This window comes from Sturnira hondurensis, unplaced genomic scaffold, assembly GCF_014824575.4.
Source record: "Sturnira hondurensis isolate 20B ecotype Veracruz unplaced genomic scaffold, ASM1482457v3 Scaffold0025484, whole genome shotgun sequence".
In the NCBI taxonomy this organism is placed as follows: Eukaryota; Metazoa; Chordata; class Mammalia; order Chiroptera; family Phyllostomidae; genus Sturnira; species Sturnira hondurensis.
The window spans coordinates 1108411-1132577 of NW_028098115.1; the positions used below are offsets into that span (position 1 = coordinate 1108411).

The 24167-nt window shown below is 38.9% G+C and overlaps 2 protein-coding genes across 2 annotated transcripts; one reads left to right on the forward strand and one right to left on the reverse strand.

The window, feature by feature from the left end:
- The first annotated feature begins 4184 nt into the window (after positions 1-4184).
- OR4E2 (olfactory receptor family 4 subfamily E member 2) lies at positions 4185-12065 on the forward strand. The gene is made up of 3 exons (XM_037039760.1): positions 4185-4263; positions 6084-6155; positions 10611-12065. The coding sequence occupies exon 3, from the start codon at positions 10632-10634 to the stop codon at positions 11571-11573; it is 942 nt and encodes a 313-aa protein (XP_036895655.1). The 5' UTR covers positions 4185-4263; positions 6084-6155; positions 10611-10631; the 3' UTR covers positions 11574-12065.
- Positions 12066-19323: 7258 nt separating this feature from the next.
- Positions 19324-23874, reverse strand: OR4E1 (olfactory receptor family 4 subfamily E member 1). Its single transcript, XM_037039795.1, has 2 exons — positions 23528-23874; positions 19324-20286 (listed from the first exon to the last, which is right to left on the reverse strand). Exon 2 carries the CDS (start codon positions 20269-20271, stop codon positions 19324-19326), a length of 948 nt encoding a protein of 315 aa, XP_036895690.1. The 5' UTR covers positions 20272-20286; positions 23528-23874.
- Between the last annotated feature and the right edge of the window lie 293 nt (positions 23875-24167).

Consider the following 24167-nt stretch of genomic DNA (forward strand, 5'->3'; position numbering starts at 1 on the left):
ACTTGTACGTAAAAGAAAAGAAAAGAAACAAACAAACAAACAAAAAAGGCAGGAGAAGGGAGGAAAAAGTGATAAGTTTGGAAAGAAAGGAAGAAGGAATAAAACAGGAAAGAAGAAAGGAGGGGAAAAAAGTACTGAAAGATAAAACAATAATAAAATTTAAAAGATACAAGATCACTTTTAAAAAATCTATTGCTGGTTTGAAACTGGCCAAACCGGTTTTTCTGGCTGCAGCAAGCTGAGGGTTGATTGGTATGGTCTTTCTGCAAGCACTCTCCCAAGAGCTAGCCCAGTGCCTCTGCCCAGCACCCCACAAAGGCAATCTAGGTTCTTTTCAGGGCACTTTCCCTGGGGGTCCTCACTGTGGGCTGGGGTGTGGGCGCACACACGCCAGCCAGGCTGTCTGGGTCCTGCAGGACCTGGCGTGGTCCTTCCCAGTTCTGTGGGGGAACTCAAGGGCTTCTACCCATCCTCTGGATTGCTGCCAGGCTGGGGGTGGGGGGAAGCAAGACAAGTGGCTGTTGCAGGAGAATCCTTCAGTTTACTTTCCAAAAAATTTCTCGAGAAAGCCTGCCTCTCAGCACAGCCTAACCCCCAGCCAGACTGGTGACTATCAGAGTCAGAGCCCGACAATGCACCTGTCAATTCTCCTGGGCTGGCGACCACAGAGTCCGCAGTTGAACACATCCCTTTGTCCTTGTTACCCTCTCTGTAAACTCAAGCAGAAAGGTCTCTCCCCGGTGTTGCCCAGCCTTGCTTAGATGGGGAGGGAAGAAGCTGATGACCTGGCTCTCTCCCAAGGACCCTGCAGCAGGCCCAAAGATCCCAAAGAGTTTGCTGTAGACCCGTGGGGTGCTGGGGCTTCTGAAGAGTCCGTGGCAGACACACCGGGCGCTGGTCGCTGACTGAGGCTGCTGCTCTTGTCTTTTCTTCAGTCCCTGAGAACCTACTGACCTGCAGCTGTCTCCTTACCATCTGGTTTTTCAGTGTCTCTTACAATTTCTGGTCTCTTATTTTCATATATGGTGGGGAACTGTTGGGTGTTTGTGCTGTTCCTCTGTAGATGGGCCAGGATTTTCTCCCATGTGTACGGGAAATGGAATCCACTCCATCCTACTCCATCGCCACCTCCCTATTGCCCATTTTAAAGTTGGATTATTTGTCTTTTTATCATTGAGTTGTAAGTGATCTTTTTTGTATGTTTTCTTCCTTTTTTAATTGGATTAAGTTTTAAAAACATTTTATCTTTACTATTACCTTGTTAGCTATGCCACTTTATTTTAGCTATTTCTCTAGCATTTAGAATCTGATGTCTGTCTGAAAAAGTCAAGCCATTATTAATATAACCAGAACAGTTTGTGTGACATTGACATAACCTGGCAGACTGGAGAGTGGACAGGAATGTGTGTGGGTGAACAATGATGACTTCACTGTACTAGTCAGTGGGGGCAATAGACGTTGCTGAGTGAGCATGTGTACTGTGTGGCCCTGCATTCAAAATGACTGAGGAGAGCAATAAATGTACATCAAATTTTGCATTAAGCTTGAACAGTGCTCTGCAGAAACTATTCCAATGATTCAGGTGGCTTCAGCTATGGGCAACTGACGATTGGCAACTTCGTTGAGTTGCCAATGAGAGGGACAATGTGCCCACTCATGTGTCAAGTCTCGTACAGAGTTTTTTTAACAAAACATGAAATCACGCAGGTGACTTGGCCCCCCTACAGCCCAGATTTGGCAATCTGTGACTTCTAGCTTTTCCCCAAACTAAAATTACCTTTGAAAGGGAAGAGATTTCAGAACATCAATGAGATTCAGGAAAATGCAATGGGACAGCTGATGGTGATTGGGAGAACTGTGTGAGGTTCCAAGGGGCCTACTTTGAAGGGACCGAGGTGTCATTTTTCTATTTGCAATGTCTCTTCTATCTTGTATCTTCCTCAATCAGTGTCTCTATTTTTTCATATTACATGGTTGGATACCTTCTGGACAGACATGTATATATCTTTAACGTAGTATACCATCAAATAATGTCATACCTGTGTAATGTCGGGAGCCAACCAACACCCATCCCTTGACACAGTTGGGATGGATGAGATGCATCTGCACAGCAGAGGCGACTGTGGCTGGATTTCTTGTCTATCTCTCCTTGCATGTTTGTCTTTGTAATTAATAGGTGGTGGGATTTTTAGACACCTGTATTTCAGGCCCAATGATCTGCAGAATTCCAATACAGTTGTACAAAATGATTTCTTGGCCATAGAACAAAAGTCCCCCCTGATGGGGTAGCCCCTGAATGTCTAAATGTTGAGGGAGTAACAGCCCCTCCTCTACCTTGAACAGGAATATATGTCAATGGAATTAGATGGGTAAAGAAGCAGGAGAAGCTAGTTAACTATTACAGACTGAGCAGGTAAAAACAATTGCTAAGGAGTTAGAGTCCAAAGTACATAAACTAAGATTTTAGGCCAAAAGATAGATAGTTAAGTTAGACACCACAAAGGCCTTATAATAAATTTCCTATAACCGCTTTTCACTCTGGCGTATCCTTTTGACCCATGCCAAATTCTAAGAACTTTAATAAACATCTATTCATCAATAAGAGATTTAACACGCTGTGCATACAGCTGTTTCTAGTTGTCTGATTAATGACTTTCCTGATCAAAATAACCTTTGTTTAACATAACTGAATCTATGGAATTTCCTGTACTTTTCCTAGTTACCTCTGTATTGATTCTTTCTGCTTAACTGATAATGCCATACACCTGTTCCTTTAATGTTATATAACAATCTCTATAAAAATAATGCTTAAATCAAACTCTGGGAGCTCGGGCAGACCCACAGAGGCAGGCTGTTTTCCAGCATCCAATTGGGTGTCTGACTCTTCATTCGTTGCCTCAGCCGTCCATCCTTCGGGGACCCTGAGACCTGCTGAGGCTGGACCCCGGCAGTGTAATATAAGAATCTTTCAAAGTAGTATTTTTCCAACCTTTTAAAAATTATTTTTATATATTTTACTCCTGCATGTTATAAATTCCACTATGTATTATTATTATTATTATTTTTGCTTTAAGTGGTGAAAATTCTTTCAAGGAGATTTAAAAGCTTGCCCTGGCTGGTGTAGCTCAGTGGATTGAGTGCAAGCCTGCAAACCAAAGGCCTGTGAGCCAAAGGATTGCCACTTCGATTCCTAGTCAGGGCACATGCCTGGGTTGTGGGTCAGGTCCCCAGTAAGGGGTGCATGAGAGGCAACTACACAGTGATGTTTTCCTCTCTTCCTCCCTTCCCCTTTGTCTAAAAATAAACAAATCTTTAAAAAATAAATTCCACAACTGATTATTATTATTTTTTGCTTTAAATCGTCAAAATTCTTTTAAGGAGGTTTAAAAGCTTGCTTTGGCTGGTTTGGCTCAGTGAATTGAGCACCAGCTTAAAAACTGACAGGTCTCTGGTTCGATTCCAGTCAGGGCACATGCCTGGGTTGCGGGCCAGGTCCCCAGTTGGAGGTGAGTGAGAGGCAACCAATTGATGTATCTCTCAAACATCGATGTTTCTCTCCTCTCTCTTCCTTCCTCCCTCTCTCAAAATAAATAAATAAAATTAAAAAAACCTGACTGGTTACAAACCTCCTTATACTTTTGCCTTAGTGAAAGAGGTTACCCTATGCAAACAGCCTGTAGAGTGTGGATTACACATATTTTTTGCTTTGAACTTTTATCCAGTCTGTACAAAAGGCAAATGAGGAGGGGTCTAGTCAGATATTTCTGGACATTAAGTGAGTTCTAGGGTATAGATTTGGTATTTTGGAAGTTCATAGCTTGGTACCAATTTACTGAATATTTCTGGGCAAGGTTTCACTTGCCACTGGCCTGTGAATCCCTGGGGCATATTGCAGTGGTTAGTACAGTGGTTAAGCAAACTGATGTCATGCTAATTGCCAAAGTTTGGAACTCTTCCATAATTGGAGGCTGCTGGTTTTATTGTCCACTTATTAAATAGCTAAATGTATGAAATTAATCACTGGAAATTCAGTGAAACAGAAAACTTTTAATAATACCCCTGAGTATTCATTGATGGCAAATTCAATTATAGTCATTGGATGATCAATTCAAACTCTTAGGTCAGGTAGATAAAAATCCTGAAGCTTTCAAGCCTGAAATCCGCCACATGCAGAATTTTGTGCTCCACGATTTCACAGTCTAAGCTTCTGTAACATGTTGTAAGAGGAGAAATAAATCATTAGAGGAGGCATGGGAGTTTATGGTAAGTGTTTGAAGTCAGCGGAAAATCTACTTGCAACAAGCAAACCTTTAAAAGTGAGCCAGAGTATAATAGTTACTAGCTCAAGTTGATTGGATTATAGGAATTTTCCTATCTTCTTTCTGCCTCCCCTCCTTTGTTAGTTATTGAAAGTAGGTGTTGAGGGAGGGGGAGAGGACAGAGTGAAATCTTCAAAGGAAGTTTATTTCTTGAGAGTGATAAAGGAGAAGTGGTCTTCTTTTTTTAAAAGATTTTATTTATTTATCTTTAGAGGGGAAGGGAAGAAGAGAGAGAGAGAGAGAGAAAGAGAATATCAATATATGGTTGCCTCTCGTGGGTCCCCTGCAACCCAGGCATGTGCCCTGACTGGGAGTTGAACCTCAGTCCTCTGGTTTGCAGGCCCACACTCAATCCACTGAGCTACATCAGCCAGGGCAGAGCAATGGTCTTCTTATATACCTAAACTTTCCTAACCCTAAACCACATTCCTATATTTAAGATCATTACAAAGAAGGTAATTTTAGTAATCAGGGTTCTCCAGAGAAAGGTAATGAATGGGATCTATCTATCTATCTATCTATCTATCATCTCTCTATCTCTCTATCATTTATGCATGTCTCTATCTATATCTATCTATCATGTAATCTATTGATCAAAATAAATTATATGTATAGGGAAAGAGAAAGAGAGAGAGAGAGAGAAAGAGAGATTTATTTTAAGGAATGGGCTCATGAGATTGTGAGGCCTGGTTAACCTGAAGTTTTGAGAGCAGGCTGGCAGACTGGAAACACTGGCAGGAGTTAGTCTTACAGTAGTGAATCGGAATATAGTATGGAGGCAGAATTCCTTCTTCTGGAAACCTCAGTCTTTTCTTTTAAGGCCTTCCACTGATTGTATTAGGCCTACCCACATTGTGTAGGGTATTCTGCTTTACTCAAAGTCTGCTGATTTAAATGTTTTCACATTTGAAAAAACACCCTTACAACAGTACCTAGGCTGGTATTTGGTCACACAATTAAATACCATGGCTTAGTCAAGTTGACAAAGAAAATGAACCATCACCATAATTACAGGGATAAAATTATTACTACTTTCTAATGAAAATAAAATCAGGTGACTTGCTCAAGTGTACTCAGAGATATGATAGATGTATTCATTAAAGGAGAAGAAGAAGCAGAATCCAAAATTTTAGATATGTCAACTCACAAAATAGGTCTTCACTCAATATTATATATTACTTCAGCAGGAGAGCAATAGAACCGAAGACTAACTTGCTTTGATTTGACACAACTCCTTAGAAACTTGTATATTTTCTTTTCTCCCCAACTTTATTGAGATACAGCTAACAAATAAAAATTGAATATATTTAAGATAAAAGTGTGATGATTTGATGTATGTGTACATTGTGACATGTTTACCACATTCAAAATACTTTTTTATTTTCATGATACGAAATTTAAGCTTAAAGTTAGTATCAGGTCATATGTCTTCAAGTATGCCATTTATTTATATAACAAAAATACTTCTCTTCTATAATAAGTGTGTTTTTGGAATCAGTTCAAGTACAGTTCTAAAGTGCCATGGTAATTACTGATTAAAATAGAAATGGCAAGTAGGCTTAGTTCTGCCATTCTTGGCAGAGAATGACAAAGGTATTGAAAAGGACACAAGCAAAATTACAGAGAATGAAAGGATTAAAAAAATCCAAGGACCAACATTAAAAACGTGCAGATATTTAAATAGAAAACCAGTTACAAATGTCCAAAGCGGAGTTTTTAAAATTTTGTATTTAAAAGTATTTTGTTTTCCTTATTTCATTTCAGGAGAAATTATGAAATACTTGGGTTAAAGAATATCAATCAGCTGAATTATCCCTGCATAATAGGGGAAAACTAGTAAGTTTTACCACCTCATTACCTGCTTTGCCTGCCATGTTTGTTGTGGGCTTGCACATGTGTGCATGTATGCTCATGGTGTTCAGCAAGACCCCATCTTAACCACTTGTCTGAAATGTTACATGAATGTGCGGTGTTTAGAAGTTTAATAGAAGGCCTTTTAACTTATGAGAAGTATTTTAACCTCTCCTTTGTCTTCCAACTCACTGTACTTTTTCATTTTGCTGCTTTCTATGAGGGCACCTATAAATGAACACCACATATACACACATTCTCCAAGATTCTTCAAAATGCCCAGGGTTCTGACTTGTCACCTTTTAGATTTTGCCATAGCACCTGTTTCTTTTTTTCTACTTATTAAAAAAGTCATAGAGTTATGGGGTTTGGGGGTTGGGAGGGATCAGCACTTCCTCCTTTCTCTTTGCATTTGGATCCCCAGCACAGTTTCTGGCTAAGCACTCACACATCTTTATAGAGCAAATGTTAAATACGACACAACCTTCTGAAGAAAGAACAAGTCTCTCCTACTAGCAGATGGTCATTCAGTGTTTGTTTATTTGTTTAAGCAAGGCTGTAATTATTACCACCAAAGAAAGCGTGTGGTCTCTGTGCTCTGAAAGCCGGCATACAGATTAGATCTGTGCCTTTCTGGAGAAGAAATGGAAGACCACAGCTGAGTTACAAGAGCTCTGCTCTCCTGGGCTTCCTTACTCTGTGTCACTCTCTGGGACATAACTCACCATGACTGCTTTCTTGGAACATGTGGGAGAGATGCTGTTGAGTACATGCTCTGTATGCAGAGAAGAGGACACCATTTTAGCTCTTAGCTTAAAAACAGCACTGGCTGCTGTGGCTCAGTGGATTGAGCACCAGCCTAAGGGTCACTGGTGTGAGTCTCAGTCAGAGCACATGCCTGGGTTGCATGCCAGGTTCCAGGTGTGGGGTGTGCAAGAAGCCAGCACATACTGATGTTTCTCTCCCTCTCTTCTAAGTCACTTTCTTTCTTTCTAAAAATGAATAAATAAATAAAATCTTACAAAAAATCAAACAATCCTCCTCTTTAAGACCTCAGAGCATCTTTCTTTCTTTTTTAATTTTATTTTTAAGTTTTATTTATGTATTGTTAGAGAGACAAAGGGAGGTCAAGAAACATCAATGTATATTTGCCTCTTGCACTCCCACTTCTGGGGACCTGGCCTGCAACCCAAGCATGTGCCCTGACTGGGAATTGAACTGGCAACCCTTTGGTTCACAGGCTGGCACTCAATCCACTGAGCCACACCAGGCAGGGTTTCTTTAAAAAAAATATTCATTTATTTATTTAGTTTTAGAGAGGGGAAGGGAGGGATAAAGAGAGGAAGAGAAAGATCAAAGTGTGGTTGCTTCTCATGCACATCCTACTGGGGACCTGACCCACAACCGAGGCATATGCCCCGACTGGGAATTGAACCTACCACACCTTGGTTTGCAGGCCGGCACTCAGTCCACTGAGCCATACCAGCCAGGTTAAAAACTCTTTTGATCCCTTCCTTTCTCTGTTTCTTTGTTTTTTCTCTCTTTCTTCCCTACCTTTCTCTCTCCCTCCCTTCCTTCTTTTCTGGTTCACAATATATTCATAATATGGACTTTTAAAACATTTTTAATTTAATTGTTGTTCAAGTACAGTTTTCTGTCTTTTACTCCCATCCCAGCCCACCCCCCAGGTGCTCCCCACCTATAATATGGTCTATTTACTGAATATATTGTTGACATTCCATGAAAATAGCTTGCAATCTTGGCTGTACATTGGAATCAAAAGGAGCTTTAAAAGTACTCATGGGTCTGGATTAATTGTTTGGAGTGAGGACTGGGCAGCAAAATTTACAACCACCTGCCTCAAGCATTAAAAATCACTGCTTCAATATGTATAGACCTAACTTATTCTTATTAATGGCTACATAATATTGAGGCTATGATAAAACAATTTACCTATTTCTCTATTGATAAACATTTAGTTTATTTTTAGTACCACGGTTTGCTAGAAATATTTAAAACATATAGCCCTAATTGCCAATTTCTTTATTTCTGTGAAATACAGAGTGGGTCAAAACTAGCTTTATACTGATTTGTATGGAAAGTAATACAATAATTGATAAACAATAATATAAGAATAAACTCTACATTTTGCATACTCACAACTGTAAATGTACTTTTGTCCCACCCTGTACAGTCCTAGAAGGGGGATTCCTGGGTTGGAGCTATAAGCATTTAAAATTTTGAGAGGTACTGCCAGATTATCTGCCAAAAACGTCTTAGTAATACCTTCTTCCGGTAGCAGTCTACAGCCTGCGTTCACCTTTGCTGGTCTGAAGAGAGACAAAAGTATTTGGTTGTTTGTTTACTTATTTCTGAAGTTAAGCATCTTTTCATGCATACTTATTTCTCATTTGCATTTTTCCTGATTTGCCTACTTATATTTTCCCCCATGTTTAATTGTCATCTCTCCTTCCTTGCCAAATTTTAAGAGGTCTCTGAATAATAAGATATTGTTCCTTTTTGGTCAGATGGGCTGCAATATTTTCTCTTAGTCTACTATATGTATTTTGAAAACACACATGGCATTATATACATTTTAAATTGTTGAGAATGTGTAAACAAGTTTATCTCAATTTTCATTTTTCATAATATTTCAATATTAGCTGCAAATAGTTCTATTCAAGTTCCACTATATTTGTTCAGATTTCAAAAAAAATGCCATTGGGATTTTGATGAGAAATAGAAAAGCTGCAAGACTGTTATTTTAAATAATGCTGTAATTAATATTTTCTGTTTTTTCCCTTTTTTTCTAAAGATTTTACTTATTTGTTTTCAGAGAGAGGGTAAAGGAGGAAGGAAGAGAGGGAGAGAAACACTGATGTGCAAGAAAATTATCAATTGTTTGCCTCTGGTACACACCCTGGCCTAGGACTGAACCTGCAACCCAGATACATTTCCTGAGCCAAAATTGAACCAGTAACGTCTTGCTATGCAGGATGCTGCCCAACCAATTGAGCCACATTGGTCAGGGCATTGATATTTTCTTGCATTTAGTTTTCTTCATAGTTTGGATACTTAAGAGGATTGCTACAAGCGAAATAACTGAATCAAGAACATCAATATTTCTTATAATTTGTCATAATTAATTCCTGAACTCTGTTGCAGTTTTTAGCCACCTAATCAGTATAGAGAATTAAAGGTAATATAACTTTAGTATTCATACAATAATATGTCTTCAGGGACAAATCGTATTACAAAATTTAAAAAATGATGTGTCTTTAGTCACTTGTTATCTCTATTGTGCAGGAAGGATTGGATTCTTTTTCAGGTTACTTCAGTTCAAATAAAAATATTTTTTGCATACCTATTGTTTGCAAGGAAACATGCTATGTGCTATAAGGAATAAGTCATATGTGGTTATTGCTTTTAAAGGAAATTTCAATTTACTGGAGAGCAAAACCAAATATTTCATTTTCCTTTGAAGGTAAGTTCCAAATAAAAAGGGCAGAGATAGAATTTGCTTGTGTCAGGAAGTTTTCTGAAGGAAGAGCATCTTTGAGACAGACTTGAAAAATGAACAGTACATAAATAGTCATTGATGAGGTGAAAAGAGTATACTTGATTAGAGAGTTTCCTCTGAGCTGAGGAAACAGAATAGATAGAGACAAAGATTTCGGAAAGTAAGTGGAGGTAGTATGGCTGAAGAATGGTAAGTTGTTTGGCTGGAGAAAAGAATGCATGAGAAAAAATGAATGTGCAGCAGACTGTTGCAGGCTTTGAAGGTACATTTAATTTGATAGAAAGAGTCAAACAGGAAATGATTTTTATTAGGAATTGTATTTTGGAATATTAATTTAGTGATATCTGTGGATTAGACTGAAATGAAAAGAGCCAGCTAACTAGTTAGTGGCCAAGGGCTTTGGCAACTTATTTATTCTTAAAAATAAAAGATTTTATTTATTTATTTTAGAGACGGGGGAAGGGAGGGAGAAAGAGAGTGAGAGAAACTTTGGTGTGAGAGATGTCAATTGGTTGCCTGTCCCATGCTCCCAACTGGGAACCTGGCCCACAACCAAGGCATGGGACTTGACTGGGAATTGAACCAGTGACCTTCTGATTTGCAGGCCAAGGATCAATCCACTGAGACAAACGAGCCAGGGTGTATTCTCATAAGACCCACTTATCTCATCTATGAGACAGGCTCATTCATGCCTGTGCCATAATGTAGTTTGGTTAAATAGCATGGTGGATGTAAAGTGCCTGGTATGGCTCCTGATACATGGTGGGTACATAGCAACAATTATTATTAGATTGGTCTTAATTACATAAACTCTAAAATATATATAAATAATTCAGATAGGCATAAAAAATCACTTCAGTTAGTTCCATTCTTGTAATATTAAAGCTAAATTAGTTTTTATTCTCTACCCCCACCCCAAGGTCCTTTGGAAAACTCAGTGGATGGATACATTAAACCAAACAAGAGTGACTGAATTTGTCTTCTTGGGACTTGCTGATAACTGGGTACTGGAGATATTGTTTTTCATAGCATTTACAGCCACGTATGTGCTAACTCTATGGGGGAACATTCTCATCATGGTTACCATAGTCTTTACTGAACGTCTCCATGTCCCCATGTATTTCTTCCTGAGCAATTTGTCATTTATTGACATCTGCCACTCATCTGTCACTGTGCCCAAGATGCTGGAGGGTTTTCTTTTAGAGCGAAAAACCATTTCCTTTGACAACTGCATTGCACAGCTCTTCTTTCTGCATCTCTTTGCCTGTGCTGAGATCTTTCTGCTGACCATTATGGCCTATGATCGGTATGTGGCCATCTGCACTCCACTGCATTACCCCAATGCGATGAACATGAGAGTCTGCACACAGCTGGTCCTTGCGCTCTGGGTGGGGGGCACTGTTCATTCTCTCGTGCAGACTTTCCTGACCATTCGTCTGCCTTACTGTGGCCCTAACGTTATCGACAGCTACTTTTGTGATGTGCCTCCTGTCATCAAGCTAGCCTGTGCAGATACATACCTCACAGGAGTGCTGATGGTGTCCAATAGTGGGACCATCTCCCTCACCTGTTTCCTGGCTTTGGTCACCTCCTACACAGTCATCTTAGTTTCTCTTAGAAAACAGTCTGCTGAAGGGCGCCGAAAAGCCCTGTCTACCTGCTCAGCTCACTTTATGGTGGTCGTCTTCTTCTTTGGACCATGTATCTTCATCTATACTCGACCTGACACCAGCTTCCCCCTGGACAAGGTGGTATCTGTCTTTTACACAGTGGTCACCCCTTTGCTGAATCCCCTCATTTACAGCTTGAGGAATGAGGAAGTAAAAACTGCCATGAAGCATCTCAGACAGAGACAAGTTTTTCTCATGAAAATATGTACATGATGGTCTTGGGATTGCAGATATAATTGTGGCCAAATCTTGAATCAGAGAGCAAAAGTAAAGAAACAAAAACAGGTGAAATGGCAGGTGGTAGGGCAGGTTTTGCATCAGAGAGAGGGACTGTTATCTATTATTTAATGGGGAAAAATAAAAACCCATGGTAGGACATGTAAGGAGAAAGAACTTGGAAACATTTAAAGAAGACTTCTGATTTCACAAATAAAAAAACACAATTTGTGGCATAGACTCATTTTAAAGAACTGGTATAATTGAGAGAGGGCCTATTTTGTTGATTTGTACTGTTCTGTGGGTTATTGACTCTAAGAAGCTATAAATTACTCATGTATATTATACAGTTTAGTGATTTCAATCTTTAAAAAATTTTATTGTTATTCAACTAACTTTGTCCCCACTTTCTTCCCACCATCTCCCCCACCCTATCCATCCCCACTGCCCACATTCAATCCTACTCCTCTTTGGCTTTGTCCCTGGGTCCTTTATATAAGTTCCCTGATGACCCTTCACCTTCTTTCCCCCATCATCCCCCTCCCCCTTCTTTCTGGTTACTTGTTCTCAAATATATTTTCAACATGTTTAAGCCTTTACTTATTTATACTGCTTTGCATTCTTATACTTTTCATAGTAATTTTATTTTGATAACTTCAAGGTTAACTTCAAGGTTGATATATATATATATAAAGTATGCATTTTAAAATAAACCTAATCAAGGTAAAATTTAGTTACATAAAAGACACCAATTTTCATTGTAAATTTTGACAAGTTTTTACAAAGGCATATATACACCCATATAACCACCTCCCTAATCAAGATACAGAACAGTTCCAGGCCCTGGCTGGTGTACCTCAGTGGATTGAGCGCAGGCCTGCGAACCACACGATCGTTTGATTCCCAGTCAGGGCACATGCCTGGGTTGCAGGCCAGTTCCCAGCAGGGGACTCACGAGAGGCAACCACACATTGATGTTTCTCTCTTTCTCTCCTTCCCTTCCCCTCTGAAGATAAATAAATAAAATCTTAGAAAAAAAAGATACAGAACATTTCCAATACTCCACAAAGTTCCTTCACCCCTTCTCAGCCAATCTTTCCATTCCACACAAGCATCCAAGGATCTGATTTTTGCCAGTAAGCATTACATTTGTCTTTTCTAGAGTGGCATTTAAATTATATTGTACAAAATGTACTCTTCTGTTCCTTTACTTTTTGCTCTGCATGCTGTTTCTGAGGTCAGTCTGTGTTTTTGTGGTGTCAGTAGTTTGTTCTTTTTTATTGTTGAGTAACATTTTATTGCCTGGGTATACCACAATTTGTTAATTCATTCCTATATTGATGGACATTTGGGTGGTTCCAGTTTTTTCCTACTTTTTTATTTTTAAATTACAGTCAACATACAATATTATATTAGTTTCAGGTATATAGCTCCTTGTTTGGACATTTATATAATGTAAAAACAAATATTCTTATAATTGATAAAATGTAATCACTCCAAGAAATTTAGTACCTATTTGACACTATCTATAGTTATTGCAACATTGTTGACTATATTTCCTATGCTGTACTTTACATCCCTGTGACTATTCTGTGAATACCAATTTGTACTTCTTTATCCCTTTACCTTTTCCCCCACTCTCCCAGATTCCCCTCCCAAGTGGCCACCATCCTAATGTTCTCCATATCTATGATTCTGCTTCTGTTCTGCTAGTATGCTTAGTTTGATTTTTAGGTTAAATTGTTGATAGTTATATCTTTATTGGCATTTTAATGTTCATAGTTTTGATCTTCTCTTTCTAAATAAGTCCCTTTAACATTTTATATAATAAAGGCTTGGTGATGATGAACTCCTTTAGCTTTACCTTATCTGGGAAGCACTTTATCTGCCCTTCCATTCTAAATGATAGCTTTGTCAGATAGAGTCATCTTCATTGTAGGTCCCTGCTTTTCGTGACTTTTATGAAAAAAAGTCATGAAAAGTCATGAAAAATACTTCTTACCAGTCCCTTCTGGTCTGCAAAGTTTCTTTTGAGAAGTCAGTTGACAGTCTTATAGGAACTCCTTTTTAGGTAATCATCTGCATTTCTCTTGCTGCTTTTAAGATTCTCTATTTTTATCTTTTGGCATTTTAATTATGATGTGCCTTGGTGTGGTCCTCTTTATATCCATCTTGTTTGAAATTCCTTGAATTTAGTGCGTTGAAATTCATATTGAATTTTTAACTAACAGAACTGTAAGATAATAAATTTGTGTATTTTTAAGGTTCTCAATTTGTGGTTTGTTATTAGAGCACGAAAAGGAAATTAATTCAGATCATTTATATGGGATAGTTTTGTCCAATAAGGGAAGCATATGTGCCTTATGAAGGAAAAAAACTACAAAGTTCTGCTGGGAAACCTGGAGTGATAGAGATTTACACATGCTCCTCCATAGGCACAGAAACGTTGTTAAGGGTGGTGGTGGGAGGCTGCGAGACCATAGAGGGAGATAAATGGTGATGAAAGGAGACTTGGGGCGGTAAACACCCAGTATGAAATACAGATTATGGTACATTTACACAATGGAATTTTATGCAGCAGAAAGAAAGAAGGCACTCCTACCCTTTGTAACAGCATGGATGGAAATGGAAGGCATCATGCTGAGTGAAATAAGCCAGGCATTGAAAGACAAATACCATATGATCTCACTTTTAACAGGAAGCTAAACAATAAAACAAACAAGCAAGCAAAATATAACCAAAGACACTGAAATAGAGAACAGGGGGATGGTGACCGGTGGGGGCGGGGAGGGAATTTTAGGGGACAAAGGGGAAGGATTTGCAGGAACTAGTATAAAGGACACATGAACCACAACTAAGGGGGGTGAAAATGGAAGGGAGGTGGGGAGCACTGAGGGGGGTGGGCTGGGATGGGAGTAAGAGACAGAAAACTGTACTTGAACAACAATGAAATAAAAAAAGGGAATACAGATTATGGGTTACAGAATTGTATGCTTGAAACCTATATAATTTTATTAACCAATGTCACCCGAATAAATTTGATAAAAATAAATAAAATTTTATTAAGATATTAAAAACAGTGTTAATACAATGGACCTTCTTAAACAATTTATAATTTAATATACTTGTAAGAAAGCACAAGATTTTTTGAATAAGTTTTTCAGTAATATATAAAGTTCATTTGAAGAAATAAACAGGTGAAACTGGTTAAGAAGATATGTGGATTTACATAATTTTTGAGCTGTTGATTTACTGAATTAACTAGTATCACTCATTAAACTAAAATGTATCAGTTTATGGTGGAATGGGCAAGTCTATATCAAGAAGAGTGCGTGACACATCGCTTAGTAAAGAGGATGATGATGTACTGTGGCCAAAGAGAGTAGGATCAGATCCCATTACACGTGGTCAGAGAGCTGCCATATAAAGTTAATATAACACCAGCTTTAATGAGGCAACAAAATGGTATAGAGCACAGTTAATACTAGAAATATATCAAATCTTTCTTTGCTTATTCTGAAAGAAGTTGAGAATTGATTGGGGCTTTTGGGTCACTATTCTACCAAGTTCTGTTAACTTGTAGAAATAATGCTTGTGAGCACTCTGGAGAACTGGACATCTGCATATACAACAGAGAATGAGTGACTCACTAACTCTGGCTAAGAGGTAATAAACAGTTGAAATGTCAGAAAGTACTCAAAAGGGTGAAAAAATAGAGGTGGTTTATTAAATAAACCAGAAGATGTTCATAAAAATGTCTAAATACCATTGCTTAAAAATTGATAGATAAGTGCAGCATGTCAACCCCTTATAATTTTTATATGAAATCAAAGTCAAAATCAGAGTTTTATATATTCATGTTAAAATGAAGCCAAGATATCACTGTTATACACACTTGAAAAACTTAGAAAAATGAAATAATTGTGCCTTTACTTCTGGACTTTTATACTGATGGATTTTTGTATCCATTAGTATCTTTTATGCAGAAATAAATCACCAACACTTTATTTGTTTATTTGTATTATGGCAATATTAGTTACTCTATTGCACAGAAGATGGTCGTAGCCAGAGGAATTTGTATAACTGTTGAAGAGAAAGTTGCAGAACAGATTTTTATATGGATAATGATCCCTGTCTCTCCTTTAAAATAAGTGAACGAGAGAACCAAGAGTCAAGATATTTCCATGTTCTTCTTCTATTCATTCAGCCAGTAGCTAAGCACACTTTATTTTTTCTGAGTCTTAAAAGCTTTTTGTGTGAAAAGGAAACTAAGTGTTCTATTTTACCTCCCCAGAGAGCAGTGAGGACTAATGCAAAGGGAAATGGGCAGTATTAGAAATTTGCTTGCAACTATGGAAAACAAACAAGCAGGACATTGTCATTCTATGGTAGTTTAACCAGCAGCCACTGTGAGGACTGCCACAAAGCATCATCTTGTCTGCCCCATTGCACGTGTGACTCTGCATGGCTGATTCCTGAACAAAGTGGTTCTATCTGGGCTCTTCGAGAGGCTGTGTGTTGTATTGCCTGCCATTGCCTCTAACTAAAGTATTTCATACAGATTCTCTAATTCAGGTCAGTATTCCACCAACAAGTTCCAATGGATGTAGCTTTATCCTATGCAAATAATCATCTTTGGGAGACTACACCCTTAATTTTAAAATTTGTGTATTGGAAGTTAACTTGTGCTACCCAGAAACCCTCAAGGATGCTTTTCTAACCATGTCTCTGTACAACTGGAATGGTTTGCATGGCATGACTTTCCTTCCTAACACATTCCCTGGCAAAAGTACTATAAAATATGAAATGGGTCTTGTGACTCACAGGTTTATTAATCATAGGCTTATTGTGAACACCTTCACTGACTGCTGAGGGAATCTCAGCTGCATCTAAGCATGCCGTTCTCTCTGAGTGAGTTAGAGTGAGCGGTTGGATCCCAATATGTCCTGTGTTTGGTATATGGTATGCGAGACACTGCCGCCTGGACTAGCCTTTTCACATCTCCTATTGACCCAGTATATTTAGTGCTCTTAGAGCACTTTCCACAATGTTGCAATGTGTGTTCCTACAGGTAGATTGAATATACTGGATTATAGGCTATGTTTTATTCTATTTGGTATTTTCTTCCAGAAATTAATACAAGACTCGGTGACTATTAAGTGTTTAGTAATAAATGCTTAGTTGGAAGAATTCTCTACATAATAACTGGAATACTTTCATTAGAACATAAGTTACATCATGCCTTTTCTGTACTCAAACCATTTTGGTGACTTCCAACTGTACTGAAATAGATTCTAAACATCTTGAGAGGACAGGAGAGTGTGTTTATACCTCTCCAGTATTGTCTCTCACCATTCGCTGCCTCCCAGTCTGAGCTGCAACCACATTGGTCTTCCAGTTCTGGAACCAAGCCAAGATCTTTCACAGCATAGGTCTTCACACCTGTGATTTCCTCTGCCTAGAATGTTCATCACCTCTCTGTTCTTATGGTTAGCTGCTTTTCATCTTTCAGACCTTAGCTGAAAGATCATTTCCTTAGAGAGGTGCTTCTTGACCAAGTCCTATAAAGAAAGTCTCTCCTTTAACTCTCTGACAGCATCCTGCTATCCCCTTTCTCAGCATTTGTCACCATCTGTAATTAAATTTTATTTATATTTTTGTTTTCTATATTTATGAGACTCTAAACTACATGAAGAAGGATGTATATGTATGTTTTATTTATGACTATAAACCTAGTACTTAGTACATAATAGATGATCGGTAAATATTTGTCAAATGAAAGAATAATAAGACATCCCTATTTCATTGCTCTGAGAGCAGACTTTTCGTGAACACTGGAGGATATCAATAATTTCAGTGGTTCACCACTGAAGTCACCAAAGTCATATGCAAACTCAGTTTGCCTGATTTGCCAGTGTTTGCTAGGCTGTTTAGGAAAGTTTCTGAATGACTGATGTAGGCAAGTGCTGCCTAGAAATCTGAAGGTTTCTTTAGACTTCAGTTATTTCCCTAAGACAAAATAAGGGAGAGATGACATAGTAAAATAAAAGTAGCATGAGTTTTTGTTGATACTGTTAGCCTAACATCCTGCTTCCATCACACCCTACCTGTTGACCTTGAACATGCTATTAGCTTTCTTTCAGCTGTGATTCCTTCATGTATAAATAAGTATAATACCTATCTCACAGGGCTATTGTGAGAATAAAGTAAGTGCAGAGTGCCTAAAACAATTTCCAGCATATGAAAAATGTTAAAAATCATAGCTTTGATATGATTGTCAAATGTTGGGCCAGGAGATAATGTTATAAATGTTACATAGTCATGTGTCATTTAACAACGGGGATACATTCTGAAAAATTCATTGTTAGGTGATTTCATCATGCAAACATCACAGAGTACACTTGCACAAACACGGATGGTGCAGCCTCCTTACACATCTCGGCTCTGTGGTACAGGCTACCGCTCCCAGGCTACAAACCTGTATACAGGTTATTGTACTGAAAACTATAAACACAATGGTATTTTTGTATTTAAACATATCTAAACATAAAAAAGGTACCGTAAAATATGCTTAAAAAGATAAAAGAATGGTACTACTGTATCAGGCACTTGCCCACGAATGGAGCTTGCAGGACCAGACGTTGTTCTGTGTAAGTCAGTAAGTGAGTGGTGTGTGAAGGTGAAGGACATTACTGCTTCGACTACTGTGAATTTTGTAAGCACTGTCCCATAAGCCTCCCCTGCTTCCTTCTCAAAGGGTCTGAAATTGAACATTAAAGCTGTCAATGCTGCTCCATGAACAGGGATGTGGGCTGCATTGGAGATACTGAGGAGAAACTGTCTGGATAAAGCATAGATCACCATAACAACAGTCTCTGTCGGGAGAGAGTGAAAGGTGGCCTGGGGATCACTAGGAGTAAGAAATCAAGACGGAGAGATGAAGGAACACAGGCACTGTCATGGCAGTGTGGTTTTTACTATTACAGGCTGGTGCAGGGTCATATTAAGGAACTTTGTGTCATTCATAAAGAAAGAGGGTGTTTAACACAGAGAGGCTGTAGAACTGAGGAGTCAGTAATTTGACTATGGAAATTTGCTTTCTGTTACTTTGAGCCTATCTAGCACAAAAGGCCCTTTCTGGCATTGACTTGATGAAAGAAATAAAATTAATGTACTCTTTGCAGAATTGTAACCTAAAATATTTCTGGAATCTGGGACAGGCTGGCTGCACCCTATCACAGAGTGCTTTCACTAGAGTGGCAGTGATACTTGACACTTGGTAAGGTAGTTGCCGTGGACCTGTGTGTCGTACAGGACCTGAGTTCCTCAGTGAAGACTCTACAGCAATGTGCTCTGAAGACCATCAAGCTGGCTCTATGGGGCTGTAGTGCCCTCTGAATATTTAGTGTTGGGGGACAGCACCTCTGGGCTGAACCGGGTCAGTGGCTGACTGATTGGGATGTAATCTGTGCTCTCAAAAGTGAGGTGCTGTGAGTGAGGGAATCTATTACCAAACCCCACAGTACTGCTTCCATCAGAGAAGAAAAGCCTTCCTGAACCACATACCTTCCATTTTTTAGGGGAAACTGTAATCTTATGGGACCACTGTTGTATGCAGTCCATCATCCACCCAAGGGTTGCTTGCTATGTGGCACATCACAGTAATCTGATCAATGTGGTAAGAACCTTATCCTTAGTCAGGCATTTTTAAAATGGAGCACAAAACGTCTTATGGACATAGACATTTTTATTTTGTTTCTTCCCTCTCCTTTTTACACATTAACTTGTTCAAGGCATTCTTCATGTCTTTATTCCTTAGGGTGTAGATGATGGGATTCAGCAGGGGGGTGACGGCAGTGAAAAACATAGAGAACACCTTGTCCTCTGGGAGGCTGATGGATGGACGAGAATAAATGAAGATGCAATGTCCTAGGAATAGTGTGACTACGGTGAGGTGGGCTGCACAGGTAGACAGGGCTTTCCACCTGCCCTTGTGGACCTGCTGCCTCAGACTCACCAGGATGACGGTGTAGGACACCACGAGAACCACAAAACAGACCACGGAAATAAGCCCACTGTTGGAGATGATGAGAATCTCAATGATGTGGGTATCAGTGCAGGCCAGTTTGACCACCTGAGGTACATCACAGAAGAAGTTGTCAATCTCATCAGGCCCACAGTAGGGCAGCCTGATGGTGAGGGAGATCAGGGCTATGGAGTGAATGGTCCCCCCTGTCCAGAGGGTCACAGCCAGCAGCACACATACCTTCCAGTTTATCACTGTCATGTACTGCAGGGGTTTGCAAATGGCCACATAGCGATCATAGGCCATGACAGTGAGGAGAAAGATCTCTGTGCAGGCAAATAGGTGCAGGAAGAACATCTGAGTTACACAGGCATCAAAGGAGATGAGCTTCTTCTCTGACCAGGTATCTATCAGCATCTTGGGGACAGTGACCGTGGAGTGGCAGACATCAATAAAGGACAGGTTGCTGAGGAAGAAATACATGGGGGTGTGGAGCCTGCGGTCATAGGTAATAGTTATGACAACGAGGATGTTCCCAATCAGTGTCAGGACATAGAGAATGAGGACTATGACAAACATGGCCACCTGCACCTTCTGATTTACAAATAAACCTTGAAGCTGAAAATATGTCACTAGAGTAGTTTGATTGGGCAGGCCAGCCTGTTGCATTTCTTAGTTGGACTCCTGTCAAGAATTAAAAAAAATAGATCTGAATCAATTATTTGGTCATTTAATTTCTTTTATGCCCATGACTTCCCTCTGCATCTAGAATTTATGGTAAAGTATCTTATTTTAAAACCCCATTCAGCATCTTAAGTCATGCTGGACTTAAGTAAATGCTAAGTATTTACTTAAGTAAGTATTTGCATATAGTAAATGCTAAGTGCACACTTCTTTTTGAATAACAGAATGGAGAATCTTGATTTACAAAGATATATAAAGCAACCTTGGACAGGAAGACAGAGAACAAGTTATTTCTCCTTCACTATTGTGAGATATCAGTGCTTGGATTTAAGTTATAGATTTTTACAGGACAAGAAATTATGTTGGTGGGATTGCAGACTGATACAACCACTATGGAAAACAGTATGGAATTTTCTCAGAAAACTAAAAATGGACCTGCCTTTTGACCCAGCAATTCCACTGCTGGGATTATATCCTAAGAACCCTGAAATACCAATCCAAAAGAACCCTTGCACCCCGATGCTCATAGCAGCACAATTTATGATAGCCAAGAGTTAGAAGCATCCTAGATGCCCATCGGTAAATGACTGGATCAAAAAAGTATGGTACATATACACAATGGGATTCTATGCAGCAGAAAGAAAGAAGGAGCTCCTACCCTTTGCAACAGCATAGATGGAACTGGAAAGCATTATGCTGAGTGAAATAAGCCAGGTGTTGAAAGACAAATACCATATGATCTCACCTTTAGCAGGAACCTAAACAAAACAAGCAAGCAAAATATAACCAAAGACACTGAAATTCAGAACAGGCTGTCAGGGACCAGAGGGGAGAGGGGAGAGAATTCAGGGGAAAAGGGGAAGGATTCACAGAAACTAGTATAAAGGACACATGGAGAACAACTAAAGGGGGTGGAAATAGGAGGGAGGTGGGGAGCACAGGGCGGTGGGTTGAAAGACAAATACCATCCAGTGGGTGGTGGGTTGGAATGGGAGTGGGGGATGGAAAACTGTACTTGAACAATAATTAAATTTTAAAAAATTAAAAAAAAAGAAATTAAAATTCCCTTTACTCCAAGTAAGTAATTTGTGCAAGGTCACATAAATATTGGCCTTGAGCACACTTTTCTTTACAATCCTGTGCCTACATTTTCTACTAGCCCTAATTACTTGCTACCCTCTTGGCTCTGTCAGGATGCCCTGAGACAGCAATTTCAGTGATCTAGTTTTCAGAAGACAGAAGTTTTTCTCCAAGCTACTGGCCAACTGGCAATGTGGCTGGGCATTTTGAAAACAATTCTGCAGAGGAACATAGATAAAATCCTGGAAACCTTGAAAACTCTGGAGAGGGTGAGGAAGGCTTGCTTTTCTCCCACCCTTCAGATGAGGATTGACTTACTCATCCTTAAGTTGGAGGTCAAGTTTCAGGTCCAATAGCATCACTGTCTTGAGTATATCCTCAGATCTTTATCCTCAGATGTTTAAAAAATCTGGTTCTGTTGCTTGGCCACAAGTAAAACAAAAGTAGTTGTTTTCTTTTCTTTTATATTCATCTATCTTTGACTCAAGGCTCATTATTTTTAATAAGAAATATATATGTGTATATAGTATAGATCACAACATCTTAGCCCTTAAATGGACTTGAGAATTTACCAAATCTATTTTTTAGATTTTATTTATTTATTTTTAGGGAGGGGGAACGCAAGGAGAAAGAGAGGGAATGAAACATCAATGTGTTGTTGCCTCTTGTGCTCTGCTATTGGGGACCTGGCCCATAATCCAGGCATGTGCCCTGACTGGAAATTGAACCAGTTACACTTTGGTTTGCAGGCCCACACTCAATCCACTGAGCTACACCAGCCAGGGCTCTATTTTTTTTTTTTTTAATTTTACAAATAGAGAAAATGAGGCACAGAGAGGTAAAGCAACTGGCCCAAGTTCACAGAGAATTGGAATAATAGCTGGGTTTAAAGCTCAGGTCTCCTAATTCCTAGTCCAGGCTTTCTCCACTCTACCAGTACTCTTACCTGCCTTTTGGTGGTGATAGGCATAATTGAGGTGTTAAGTAAAGTGGGTCTGTGACCTCCCACTTCCTTTCCTGGATGTCCTGGGCAGCTTGGGTGGGCGTCTGTGGGGAGCCTCTCTTATGTAGCTTGCCTCCTCCATGCTGCTGCCTTGATGCACGGTCTTTCAGGGGTGGTCCACCCAAGCAGGCTACCCGTGTTTGTTCCTTGGGTCCTATCATCTGGTGCTACCTTCTTCCCATCTTTATCATGACTCATGTTTTATATCTTCTCTCAAGACACAGATATCAAGTCTACATATAAATAAATCAACTCCACATTGCTTATGAAAAAAGACAACACTTCTCTTCCGCTCCTAGTTCTCCCTTTCTTCTCAAATATTTCCTGTATTTCATCATCCCAAACTTCTGCAGACAATGGCCCTTGTTGCTCATATTAGGAGAAAGACTAATGGTAGTGTAATATCAGTGAACTAGAAAAGGTTCTAGTTCTTTGTCTGTGACAAAGAAGGAATTTGGGGGAAAGGAGAACTCTTTCAGTTAACCAGTTAAACTCATGGTGTCCAGTGTTTAGTTTCATATTTATAGTAACAGTTAATGTGAAGTATTGATTAATTCTGCCATTTAAACATTTTTCCTAGTGTGTCCACCTAAATCTGTTGCTCCAGAGAACACTTTTAAATATTTAATGATTTACATCTGTTACCTTTGTAATATATAAAGTTCCAATAAGAATGAGTACAAAATTGAAAGCTGAAAAACTGACCAAGAATGGAGCCATGGCTTTGTAATCCAATATGAGAAATTCTAGTTGCACAGATAGGAAAGGGTATGAAGAGTGAGAAGTAGGTCTGACATAAAGACTTTTGTTCTATTATCATAATTTTTTCTATTTCTGTGGAACCATGGAAAAATACTTTGATAAAGGGAGGTGTGTCCAACTGCAATAGAAATTTGGTGTTAGTTTATGTCGAGAATATTGTGCAGAAACAGAAAACCTAGTGTCTCTCTCATATTTGTCAGAAAATGGGGGAAAACAGGAGCAAAAACATAATAAAACTAAAATGTCTTTAAAACTCACCATGAGTTGTTCCTGATGCTTCAGCACCTCCAAAGGAAAGTGAACTGTCACAATCTCATAGCTTAAATTCAAGAGTATTATTTTCCAGTAGAAATAGCAATTTATTTAAAGTTGGACAAATCAAATACCCCCACTTACCTTGATTTTTCTATAAAGAAGGTCAAAGTCCTTGAAGTTCCTTTTGGTCTTGTTCACAATTTTTGTAATAAGTCACAGTAGCTATATTTGGTGATATTTTACCAGAGGTACTTCAGGGTTTTTGCAAAAACCACATCTTTGTACCTATATTATTGTCAGAGTTTTTTTCCAATATGTGGAGTATGTAACTGTGCACTAAGCTTTTTTAGATTTGGTTTCCAGTGAATTTCCCAATGTGGTATAGGAAGGGTTTATTTTTTGTACTTTGTTAGACTGCTGTGACGAGTAGAAAGGATGAAAAGCCACTACCAAACACTTTTGCAGGCCATGCTAGTTTACCAGGACACTTCAAATGCCAAACTTGAACAAATTGATTAGGACCAATGCAGCTGCAGCACTGGTATTTTTCTGCTGAATTATATAGGCTTTGTGTCCTTGGGAACTTTCAAGCAATGACATCAGCTTGCCTTAGTAACTAGGTAGAAAAAGTAAATTCTATGGGGACTGCAGTTATAGACTTTGCAAATATCATTAAGGAAAAGTAATGAAAAAGTGAGACTTTGACATCTAAATCTTTAGGATGCATTTGCATGTGATTAAATAAACTATAATTTAGTGACTGTTAACTATGTATTAAGTA

What these genes read in the sequence shown, in the direction of transcription:
- OR4E2 (XM_037039760.1), top strand. Translation starts at nt 10,632, where the DNA reads ATGGATACATTAAACCAAACAAGAGTGACTGAATTTGTCTTCTTGGGA.
- OR4E1 (XM_037039795.1), bottom strand. Translation starts at nt 20,271, where the DNA reads ATGCAACAGGCTGGCCTGCCCAATCAAACTACTCTAGTGACATATTTT.